Genomic DNA, 11,902 nt, shown 5'->3' with positions numbered 1-11,902 from the left:
ACTCCCTCACCATTTGGGAATTAAATTGTCTCTCAGGTTACCTACAAGCTTTTAGGTACTCAACTGGATGTAAAAACACATGTCTAGTTTTCCTGAAACAAATATTTCTTTCCCACTTTTCTAACCCCTTGGAGATTAGTAAATAACTCTACAACTCTGGGGGGAAATTCGCATTATAGTTTGGGTGCTTGCATTATAGTTTGGACGTTCACATTATAGTTTGGGTGTTTTCTTGAAGTGGTTAGCAAAATATCAACTATGAATTAATAGTAGAATAATATTTTTTAAATTAAAGAGTCAAGATTAGAAGAGGATGTCATCTGTTTATCTAGTGTGGGTAATCATATGGAACAAGATTTATGTTAGTATCAGTAGAACAGCTTTTCTGTTTCTAATTATCTGAGTTATTTAGGTAACTATTGTAAAGATGACTGACCAAGAATCACAGAGAAAAATCTCAAATACTATGATCACTCAATAAATAAGACTGGTGAAACTTCAATTTATATCAATTACAGAATTGTATATCAATATGAAACTTCAGCACAACTGTGAAAGTCACATCATGTTCAGCAGTTCCTAAATGGTCACAGCTTAACAAACTATTCAGGATGGGAGATTTTTTTTTGGGGGGGGGGGGGGCGGGGGGGGCGGGGGCGGGCTTCTGTCTATCCTCTGTCTCAAGTTAAAACCTTCAATAACATCCCTGGCAGATGTTAAGCAATAGAGAGACTACAGTCCACAGCTCTCAATCCATTGTGTTAAAAAGAGTGAAAGAAAATTTTATCTTACCAACATCTAACTCCTTCTATTATCTAGTAACTGTCTTAGTTTTATCTTCTGAGACAACAAAAAATAACTCAGCTCTTTCATTAACATAACTGGTGTCCTGTCTCTTTTCTTCCTATCTTATCTTCTCCAAGCAAACTCTTCATTTATTTAGCTGCCCAGGAGACTCAAATGGTGAAGTCATCATCAGCCTGATTGCTTTCTTAAAATCAATAAATATTTTCATATTTTATGTCTCTTGAAAAAAACTTTTTTCCAATAATTTAGTTTCTCTGAAATTATTCCATTTCATCTTATCACTTCAGTTTCTTTTCTCTAAGGTTCCAAGGTTTAAGTGAAGTAGACATCTGTTTATCTGGCATTACTTGAAAATTTTTCCCTTCATTTGGGGAATAACCATACCAATTTGATTTACATTGAGAATGCAACTCTAACTCAATATCATTCAGACTTTATAGACACAGACACAGAGAAAAAGACAAAGACAATGACATAGTCACAGACACAGACACAGACATACACAGACACAGACAGATCTAGATATGTAAATCTAGATCTACATATAAATACACAGAGAGATCTTTATATATACACTAGAGGCCTGGCACTGGAAATACATGCACCTGTGGGCCCCACCCTCCAGCCCCCCAATATCCATGTATTTTTGTATATGTGCATATGTATGCATATTTTGTGGGTGGTTTTTTTTTGTTGATAATCCTCACCTGAGGACATTTTTCATTGATTTTTAGAGTAGAAGGGAAGGTGAGAGACAGAGAGAGAAACATGGATGTGAGAAAGACACATCAATTGGTTGCCTCCTGCACATGCCCCAACCAGATCTGGCCAAAACAGCAGCGCTGACAGGGCCAACGGCTGGTGGCCCCCTGGGGCTCAGGCGTTGAGCATATGGCAATTTTCTGTTTCTGTTTCCACTTCTGGTAGACATCCCGCTTGTAGGAATTGCTGATAAAGTGACCACTTTCTGTCTTGATCTTCTTCTTGTCCTCCTGTCCTGACTGTTCCGCAAACCGCTTCTTCTTCCGGTCCCACGTGAGCAGCTGCCAGCCCCTAGTCAGGTTCTGGGCCTCGTTCCCTATCAGGTTCAGGACAGCGCCAGCCACCTGCTGCTCAAAGGTGCCCCTGTCCCCACCAACGCTCAGGCCCCGTTCACTGTTGAAGTCCTTGGGCTGATAGGGGACATAGAAATACTGGTCCAGTGGCCAGGCCTCCTCCTTCTGCCTCTTGGCTCCCCGCTCAGATCCGGGCTGCTGCCACTTCTGGCCCATGACCTCTGTGAAGACATCCTCCATGCTCTCTTCCTCCTCCTTCTCCTCTCTCTCCTCCTCCTCCTCCTCTTCCTTCCCAGGCTGTACCACCTGCCTTGCTGGGCAGCTCAGGGCTGGCCCTCCTGTCGTTCCTGCTGACCCTGCTGGAAGCTGGTGATGGCCCTGCAGTCCTTCTGCCATTTGGTCCACATCACCTGGCTGCTCAGGTCCCAGATGGAGGCGTTGATCTCAAAGATAGTCGCCCAGGATCGGTATTGCTTGATGCTGTCCACCAGCCTCAGCTACTGCAGCTCCTTCTCCTCAAAGCTCAAGCTGAAGAGGGGGTTCAGGCCCAGCCGTGCAGGGTCCAGCTCCTTGGCCTCTTTGATGGACTCTGGCAAGGGCGCCTGCCATGAGCGCATGTACTGCTGCTGGGTGTTGTTGGCCACGCGGCCCAGGCCCCACAGCTCCAGAGATGCCTCCAGGGTGTTCCCCAGGCCATAGTCCTCATCAACCACTATGCTCTGTGGCACCTGACCGAGCACGCTGTCCATACCTGCCTACCACACCTGAGGGCTCCTTGTGGGGGCGGGCGAGGGTAAAGGCATGGCCCAGGAACAGGTGCAGGTTCAGCAGGTAGGGGACCTCATCTGGGGCCACCAAGGAGTAAGCTGTGCCACTTCGGCCAGCCCAGGCAACACAACCCACACAGTGCAGGAAGAGCTTGCCCTTGGCTGGGAAGCTGAAGTTAATGACATTTTGAAGCAGCATGATGTCCAGGCCCCAGGCTGCCAGGTCAGTCACCATGAGGATGGAGCACTTGCTGTGGGTGAACTTGGCCAGGTTGATCTTGCAGGCTGTCTGGTTCAGGGCTCTGTAGATGTGGGCGCAGCTCACCCGCTGTGGTGGCCTCACACCCAGAGGAGACCAAGTGGTGGAGGGGGGTGGGGGAGGTAAACACTCAATGCCTGAGCCAGGAATGGGGGGGCAGGGCCAGATCAGTGGTTGGCCACTGCAGTGTGTGTCATAGCGACCAGTCCCAGTTATTCCCCTGTTTGGTCAATTTGCATATTAGCCTTTTATTATATAGGGAATCCTTTTATATAGCTATTAGAGGCCCAGTGCACGAATTCGTGCACCAGTGGGGTCCCTGGGCCCTCCAACATCCCCCAAGAGGTTCCAAATTGCGAGAGGGCATAGGCCAGGCCAAGGGACCCCACCGGTACATGATCAAGGCCAGGGTGGGACTCAGGAGGTTGGCCAGCTGGGGAGGCACCATGGGAGGGCTCCAGGGTGTGTCTGGCCCCTCTTGCTCAGTCCCAATCAGCTGGACCCCAGCAGCAAGCTAACCTGATTGGAGCATCTGCCCCCTGGTGGTCAGTGCATGTCATAGCGAGTGGTTGAGTGGCCTTAGCATATCATTAGCATATTATGCTTTGATTGGTTGAAGGGACAACCAGACACTTAGCATATTAGGCTTTTATTATATAGGATAGGTAGATAGATATAGATGCAACATTTGACTTCTAACATACAGAAGTAGATTTACCTTACTTTTTTATTTGTAAATTTATATCATTAATATATTATCATCAGTTCAAATGTGTTCTCTTTTTATGTTTTATTTTATTTCCTTTTCCCCCTCAAAGTCAGGCTTTTTTTTTTTCATGCTTCTGCTCCAGATAGACCTCCCACAAATTTTATTTCTTATGTATATGCACAGCAGTGTATAATATCTAGCAATGCTTTGCATATGTTTTATTTATCTGCATAAATAGCATTGAGCTATACAGCCATTTAATTTATTATTAATAATATTTTGATCTATGCACATTAATCTATGTACAACTAGGCAATTTCTTTGGAATCCTGTGTACTAGGCCCTCATAAAAATATTTTGCACTTTGTTTTTCTATTTATTTATTTCTAGTTTGTTTTCATCACTTTGCTACTCCAGGTAATGCTATCTTAATGTGCTCAAATGTGTTACTTTGTGTACTTGGGCAAGACATTTTCTCAAGCATACACTTAGCCGTGCAATTGCTGGGCCTTACAATATGCACATACTCAATTTCTTTCAATGCTGCGAAAATGTTATTCAAAATAGTTGCACCATTTTCTCTTCTACAGAAGCAGGTAAAGGTTCCCATTTCTTTACATCCTCCCTACCCACTTGGTTAATCTTATCTTGTCATTCTTTCTTCCCCAACAGTCACATATTAGTCACTGAAATGACTCCCATAATTTGAGTTTTGTTTTCTAATTTGTTGGTCATGGCTCTGATTATATTTTTTCCCCTCAGAAAGCAATTTTCCCCAACCAGTTTCAGGTCATGACTGACCGCCTGCATTATTTCTTATGTAATTCCACTTGAAATTTATCACTAGCTTTTCAAGGAAGAAAGGAGCAACTATATGGTGCAATTTCCGTGATAGCTTTTCCTAAAAGCCTATGGAAATAGATCTTCATACTTCTCAAGCTCTTGCTAACAGCATTTTTCTCTAAATGATCTTTTATGATTTGTCATTTTTTATTGAATGATTCCCTCACACCTCATTTCCTTCACTGTACATAATGCTATTTGACCAAGTGTAACAAAAATTCCCCTAGCAAATGAAAAATAAAAGCAGCCGGAAAAACTAATTTTATTTCTCCAGCAATCACTTTGCCACTTCTTATGTAGCAGATGTGTAGAGGGGTCCCAACATCCTCAGCCAGTCTGGGGGTCTGGAGCATGTTCCCCTTTTACCTTGGAAGTGAAACAAAGGAAATAGCCCATCTTGTTAAACACTCATTCAGATTCCACTCTCTTTGCGATGGGCTTCCTGAAACTGCGACATAAAGTGCCAATTGAAACCAGCCCTGTCATAGAGACTTTCACAAAATATGAACAGTGCTAAATACCTTGAAGTGAATCGATTTCCACTGAAAGTGTTTTAACTTCCTTTTAGGTCAAGAAATAGCACTTTCCCGAGCTTCACTATAACCTGAGAATTAATCCTAAGAGGCAGGTGTGCACTGCATACCTCATCTGTTCTGTGAAATTCATTGAAATACCTTTGTGTAGGAGTGTCCTGCCAGGCTGAGGTGCAGTTCTCAATGGCAATGGACGGATTACTCTGTGAGGGCGTTCCCTCCCATTAGAGGCTGCTCATCTGCTACTTCCGGTAAAAACATAATTAGGGTAGACCCAAGGGCAACATAAGATGTGAGCCCTTTTTAAATGTGTTAGACAGAATGGGCATTGGGTAAATTTGACAGATGAGCAAACTGAGGCTTTGAGAGATTTGAGAATTAAACAGGGACTCACAGCTGTGGTTACAATGACCCCTGAGGATGGAGCATAATCATGAAATGGAGGAGAAATCACCTAGAAAAGAGTGAAGTGACACAAACTGGTGGTTATTTTCAAACTGCCTATGTTCTGTATGGCATTTATAAGTGGGGGACTCCCATGTAAGAAACAGTAACAAGATGATGGTAAAAGCCATTATCTCTAACAGTGAGTGCCTGCTATGTAATAGAGACTATTACTATGTCAGATACTTTATTAGCTTATTTAACCCTTCCAACAGCCCTATGAATTAATGTTAATATACCCATTTTCGTGACAAAGAAACTCAAAGAATATATCAAGTAATCCCAGATCACATAAGGAGCAGAGCTCAGCATGAAATCAACGCCAAGCACCAGTGCCTGTGCACTCAAAACTACACACTCATGTCTTCACAACTCAAATAATACCACATAGAAGCCCCTCATAGCTTCTTGGAGAGAACAGTATCTATCCAAATACGGGGATATATCACTGTTCCCCACAACCTAGCCACCTGGAAGTTTCCCTCTTTTACCCACATCTAGAGCCCTTATGCGTGTGTGGCTCCGTTTTCCTTTCTTTGCCAGTGCTAAAAGTGGAAGGGCAATCCATATTTTTTCTCTGATTTCACTCTTTATTAAATAATTAGAGGCCCAGTGTACGACATTCATGCACTGAGGTGTATGGGGGGCCCTCAGCCAACCTGCACCCTCTCCAATCTGGGAGCCCTCAGGGGAGCCCTCTCCAATCTGGGAGTTTCTGTCTGTCTTTGCAATCATATGAGTAAATTGTCTGAGACCCCAACTCAGTTTGGTTTGTTGCCCACAGAATAATAGAGGCTTTTTTTTTTCTTTGCTTCATTGGTGGAGATTTCCTGGAAGTTTTAGGATATCTTCCCTTTAATTTTTCCTAGACACTCTGATTTTACTTATGTCTCTCACCTTTGCTTTCCCTCTATCCCCAGTAACTTGCTTCAGGCTCACTTTGCTCTAGTGTCTACGACAGTGATGGCGAACCTTTTGAGCTCAGCGTGTCAGCATTTTGAAAAACCCTAACTTAACTCTGGTGCCATGTCACATATAGAAATTTTTTGATATTTGCAACCATAGTAAAACAAAGACTTATATTTTTGATATTTATTTTATATATTTAAATGCCATTTAACAAAGAAAAATCAACCAAAAAAATGAGTTCACCTGTCACCTCTGACCCGCATGTCATAGGTTCACCATCACTGGTCTAGGAGCTCCATCTGCCACCAGAACTGTGATTCCCAGCACTCCTGGTGCTCCCTGCGCTCCGGGCTTCCACTTCCAGTCCTGGGGCTGCCACCAAAACTACTATACCCAGAATTCCTGGTGCTCCCCACCCTCTTGGTTTTCCCTTCCTTCTCTGTCTCCATTCCATGGCCTCCCACTCTGCAAAGTCCTCCAAGCCACCAGCCCTCCTTCTCTGCTCTCCATCTGGTGGCTTGGGGAGCCAAGTTCCTCAAACCACTCCACTCTCTGCCAGCTCTCCAGCTCTGCTCTCCACCCGGCGGCTTGGGGGGAACAACTGAGGGGGTCATGTCCCCCCAAGCCACCGGCTCTCCCACTCTGCTCTCTGCCCAGTGCCTGTGTATACAAATTTACCTGCCATCTTTGTTGGGTTAATTTTCATACTCACTCCTGATTGGCTGGTGAGCGTAGCAGAGGGATAGTCAATTTACATGTTTCTCTTTTATTATATGGGATATTAAACAATCATTTCAAAACCAAGACAGGGTTCACTGTGTAGAAAAAGACCTTGACTTCTTTGTACGCTGGGCTCTGAAATACTTGTGCTAAGAAAAGCCCGTCTTCCCAGCACTGACACCCACCAGTAGAGTGTGAATCAACCCATGGAATGAAGTGTTGGCTGTATGAAATCAGTCAGTTCCTTGACCCCCACCCCTGATTCTAGGATGACTTTTGTTCTCTCTGGCACATTATGTCATTTCCCCCCCCCCCCCCGAATGTGATGCATTTACTGATCACTAATATAATTCTTCATTTCTGGGTCAAGGGAGACTTTTTCTGACAGATTGGTTGAAGAAGGAATGGGAACAATTATTTATTTCGAAGGATGACTCAAACTCTCATGTTTTCATTTATTTTTTCCACTGTCCTAGCCAACATTCTGAAATGATGTCCTAAGAAGGCTATCGGGGCAAACAGACACAAGTTATCTCTGTGCTTTGCTGTCAGTTATACCTTTTTTTTTTTCATTTGCTCATGAAAGAATAACTATTTCCTGGTCCATATGGAGGAATCTGGCAGAATGAGGAATATGTGTTGCACTTGGGAAAATAGAATGTGAAAAGCAATGAACTAAGGACAATGAGATGCTTATTCTCCAAACAACTGGGGAGATGAAGTATTGCAAGTCCAAATAAACAATGGCCATTTTCATAAGGCAGGTGACAGTAGTGTATTATACTTTTTAAAGAACAAAAGACATGGCTCTGCTATCAGAGCAGGCCTATTGAAACCCAGAGGCATGGCTCACTCTACCATGACACAAGATATTGAAAGTCTCTGAAATGATGCTGCCACCACATGTGTAAATCTAGCCCTAATGCAACTTCTAAGCACTTAGAATGAATAATAGGTACTATAAGGGCCAAATTTGGATAAAGCCAGGCACTGACACAAAGATGGGTGCTTGGCAGTGGCAGAATTTGATGGAGCACAGCTGGTTCCCCCTTCTCAGTTCTTGAAGGAAAGCAACACAGGGCTTGAGGTTGCAGGCACAGATTCCAGAATGCCTAGAATCAAATCTTGGCCCACCTTCCATTAGTTGCTGACCTTGAGATAGTTATTTAACCATATTGTTCCCTAAGTGTCTCATATAAAGAGATGGTATGCTGACAATAACAATAGCTATCGCATAGGATTGCTGTGAGGGGTAGAGTTACCAGTGCATGAAAACCTCATAGAATAGCTAGAATTTATTAAATAAATATATAATATATGTAGCCTTCATATAATTATTAGATAATACTGAGGACTGGTGACTTGGAAAGGAATTTCTAAAATTATATGGACCAGTTAATTTCAGGTAAGGACAATGGGTGAATATGGATCGCAGACTCTTTGTCCCCCAAAATTAACTGCATCAACCATGCACACTACAAAACCCCATTAACAGAAACTATAGAAAGGATCACATTGAATTCTATAAATGTTAAAAAAGAAACAGAAGATTCCAGAATATCATTAAATGTCTCATAATATCCTCACATCTCCTTTCCACCACCAAGAAGCTATTCTGGCAGGAAAGAAAAACAAATATGGCCCAAAATCTTGCACTGACTCACCCAAATTAGGTGAAAGGTGAACTTAGTGGTACCTGTATCTTTTCATTATCTAATTCTGGGGATAGTGCAATGAATTTATTGGGGGGGAGAGAGGGGAAACAGGGGGACCACTAAAATGGAAGAACCAGACAAACAGGCTGACTTTTTTTGCTGACAATGTGTACATAGACCTAGGTAAGTATGTCTCAGCGATGGTGTGAGCACACTCCACCATGACATGCTTCCTCAGCACACCAGGAAGTAGCAACGTCCGCCTGAACGAACTCCTAGAGCCACATGCACAGTACCCCAGCCTTTCAGCTATTGGTCGCCTGTAGCAACTGTCTCCCTCTGATTGGTCCCCTCATGCTATATATACCCCTGTAGTTCCACAATAAAACGGATCTGCATCGCCGAACCTGGTCTCCGGAGTCATGCATGCAGATTCCCGAGCGCTAGCACGTTGGGGTTCCGTCGTCCTCACCCCCGAGGGACCCCCTGCTTCAATAATGAATACTCTGAGTCATCTCAGTAAATCAGAGACATGATCTTAAGTGTAAGATTTTGTTTCTCCATGAAAATAAGTTACAGACCCTTGACTAGATACTGTAGAACCTGGAATGGAACCTTCAGCAAAATCTCAGAAGAGAAAGCAGAGCCCAGATATTTTACCAAAGTCTTCACTCCCCTCACACTAGCCTTTCTATTGTGCCACAGCTAAAGAAACTACTTGTTTGCTTCCCAGGGCTACTGAATGATCTTTCTTTTAAATAGGCTTCATGTCCAGCTCTAAGTTTTACTTTGTAATACCTGTTTCATTTAACTAACAACAATGTCTTGTCTTGTGGATTTATTTCTCCAACAAATATAAGATGAAAAGCATTGTAGAGACCATCTCCTACAAAACTGCCCTTCTGAGAATAAGGAGAGCCTTCAAAGAAAAGTTAAGAAATCTGCTTATTAAATCCAGCTAAACTCTTATTTCCTTCGTTGTTGTTGACACAATTGCTCAGGATGGTTTGTGCTTTCATTTTAATTGCTTTTACCCAGTTACTGCTCCAAAGTTGAAGACTTGGGAGTAGTTAGCATGAGTATTTTCTACTTTTTGCACATTTGTGACAGTGAAGAGAGAAGAAAATTCTATAAGATCAACAAGAGACTATTTTTAATGACAAGGTACTTGGGGAAGGTGGCATGTCAGAGCCCCAGGGGTGAAGTAAGTCATTGGAGGAGCCCAGGGCAGCATGGGCCTCTGTTCCAGGAGGTATGCAGGGCACACTGAGCCTGGGGTTATCTTCTTGTCAGCACCAACCCCCCATCACATGTGCCCATTTCAGAGCTGCAAGAGGCTGCTGGCAGCCTTGCTGTTCACAGAGGACTGAAGGCAAGGATGAGCCAAAAGTTTCAATCTGGGGTTATTTTAGGTCATGGACTACGGTGACTTAGTAAAATATTCAAGAGGTATACCTTGACAAATCCAATCTGTTCCTTTATCAACTTTGATATACTGGCTGCATCCCTCAGGCACTGAAGGAAGCAGTCTTTGTTCTCTGCTAGTACCTGCTTTGCCAAAAGCCAGGAGAGGAGAAGAAAGTCAGACTTCAGCAGAAACGGTGAGTCCTGAAGCAACATTTGAGCTTTCAATCATTCTCACCATGATTTCCAGCACCCAGCATGTTTTTCCAGGCCCATTTCCACATTCTTCATCAGGGCCAACTTGCGAATGAGAAGTAGGGACCTGGAGATCCATCTCAGCCGGGAGAGTAAACTTCTGCTGATTGGAGCTCATCAGAAAAGACTGCAGCTCATCTTCTCACCACCCCCAAAGCAACAGCCTTACAATGCCTCCAGGCTTCCCTCTCTTTCATTCTATGCTTATGTGTTCTCCAAGGGCCAACTCAATTGATGCTTTTTCTCTGCCTTGGAGAGAGACAGCCATGTGTTCGGATTTTTACTTCTATCACTGCCTAGCTGTGAAACTTTTGGCAAGTTACTCAACTTTTCTGAGCCTATTTATTGTAAGAAATGTACCCAAAGTAGTCACCTGAGAGGGTTGCTGTAAGGATTAAATGAGAAAATGTGTACATGGTGCCTGGTATATTGAAGGTACTTTTATGCCTACTTTATCCTGATGTGTGTGATGCTCCAATTATTCCAGGCAATTCCTCATATTATCTGTTGTTAAAGATAAAAGCTATAGGTCAAGAAGGATTTTTGCTCTCTACATTATTTTTTTAAAGGTTGTGTTTATTTGTTTGCTTAATATTAGGCAAGGCTAGAATATGTTCCTTTTTATTAGTATTATCATCATAACTGAAATAGCACTAAAAGCTACTCTTTAATGAACAATTTTGTTATTCCACTTAATCTTTTCAACACCTTCATGATAGCTGTTGGTTATTTGTTGCAATTATCCCAAAACTTAGCAGCTTAACAAAGCAACTGGTTTCATATACCTCATGGATGTGTGGCTAAGGGATTTGAACAGGGCTCAGCAGGGCGATTCTCCTGCTCCTCGTGGTATCAACTGAGGCCACATGGGTTAATCGGCTGGTGGGCAGGCTTCTTTGGAGACTCCCAGGATGGCTTTATTCACACGCCTGCTCCCCAGGGACTGCTGGAAGCACTTGCTCTGCTGGGACAGTTGGCTGAAATGTTGGCGTATGGCCACTCCAGCTTGATATTTTCAGCCTAAGTCAGACTGCTCAAATAGCAACTTAGGACTCCCTGTAAGCCAGGAAATAGAAGCTGCCAGTCTTTTAAGGCTTGTACCCAGAAATTGCCAGTGTCATTTCTGCCATGTTCTATCAATCAGACTTCATCTCCTGATGGAGAAACTGTTAAATAATTTGTGTCCCTGTTTAATCCACTAGGAGGTATTATTGCTATTCTACTTATTTTGCAAATACAGTCCGAGTTTCACAGTAGCTGATTGACTTGCCCAACATCATGCAACTAGTGGTGAAAGAATGATTCAGAAATTCCTGGCCCTGCACACCTACTCTCATGTTAACCAGTTATTATTGTGTTTCTCTTTCTCTTTCTCTCTCTCTCTCTCTCTCTCTCTCTCTCTCTCTCTCTCTCTCTCTCTCTCCAGCATAACTAGAAACGAATGCTCATTCAAGCAGAGCAGTCCTGTTGCCTCCATGGAGGAGTGCCGTGGGAATTGTAATGGCTATCAGGCTCCCTGCTGCAATTGGAAAGTTGGTTAAT

At 43.2% G+C, this 11,902-nt stretch overlaps 1 protein-coding gene across 1 annotated transcript in view; it reads right to left on the bottom strand.

The window, feature by feature from the left end:
* Nucleotides 1-1,085: 1,085 nt before the first annotated feature.
* LOC132211690 (ATP-dependent RNA helicase DDX54-like) overlaps nt 1,086-11,902 on the bottom strand; it is a 36,632-nt gene continuing 25,815 nt past the window's right edge. Inside the window, 4 exon segments of the mRNA XM_059656205.1 lie at nt 1,086-1,239; nt 1,627-2,194; nt 2,197-2,617; nt 2,619-3,025. Coding sequence (XP_059512188.1) covers nt 1,086-1,239; nt 1,627-2,194; nt 2,197-2,617; nt 2,619-3,025 — 1,550 coding nt within the window.

Source organism: Myotis daubentonii, chromosome 11 (genome assembly GCF_963259705.1).
Source record: "Myotis daubentonii chromosome 11, mMyoDau2.1, whole genome shotgun sequence".
In the NCBI taxonomy this organism is placed as follows: domain Eukaryota; kingdom Metazoa; phylum Chordata; class Mammalia; order Chiroptera; family Vespertilionidae; genus Myotis; species Myotis daubentonii.
Note: the sequence above shows the minus strand (reverse complement) of the source record. Positions and strands in the feature narration are given on the sequence as shown.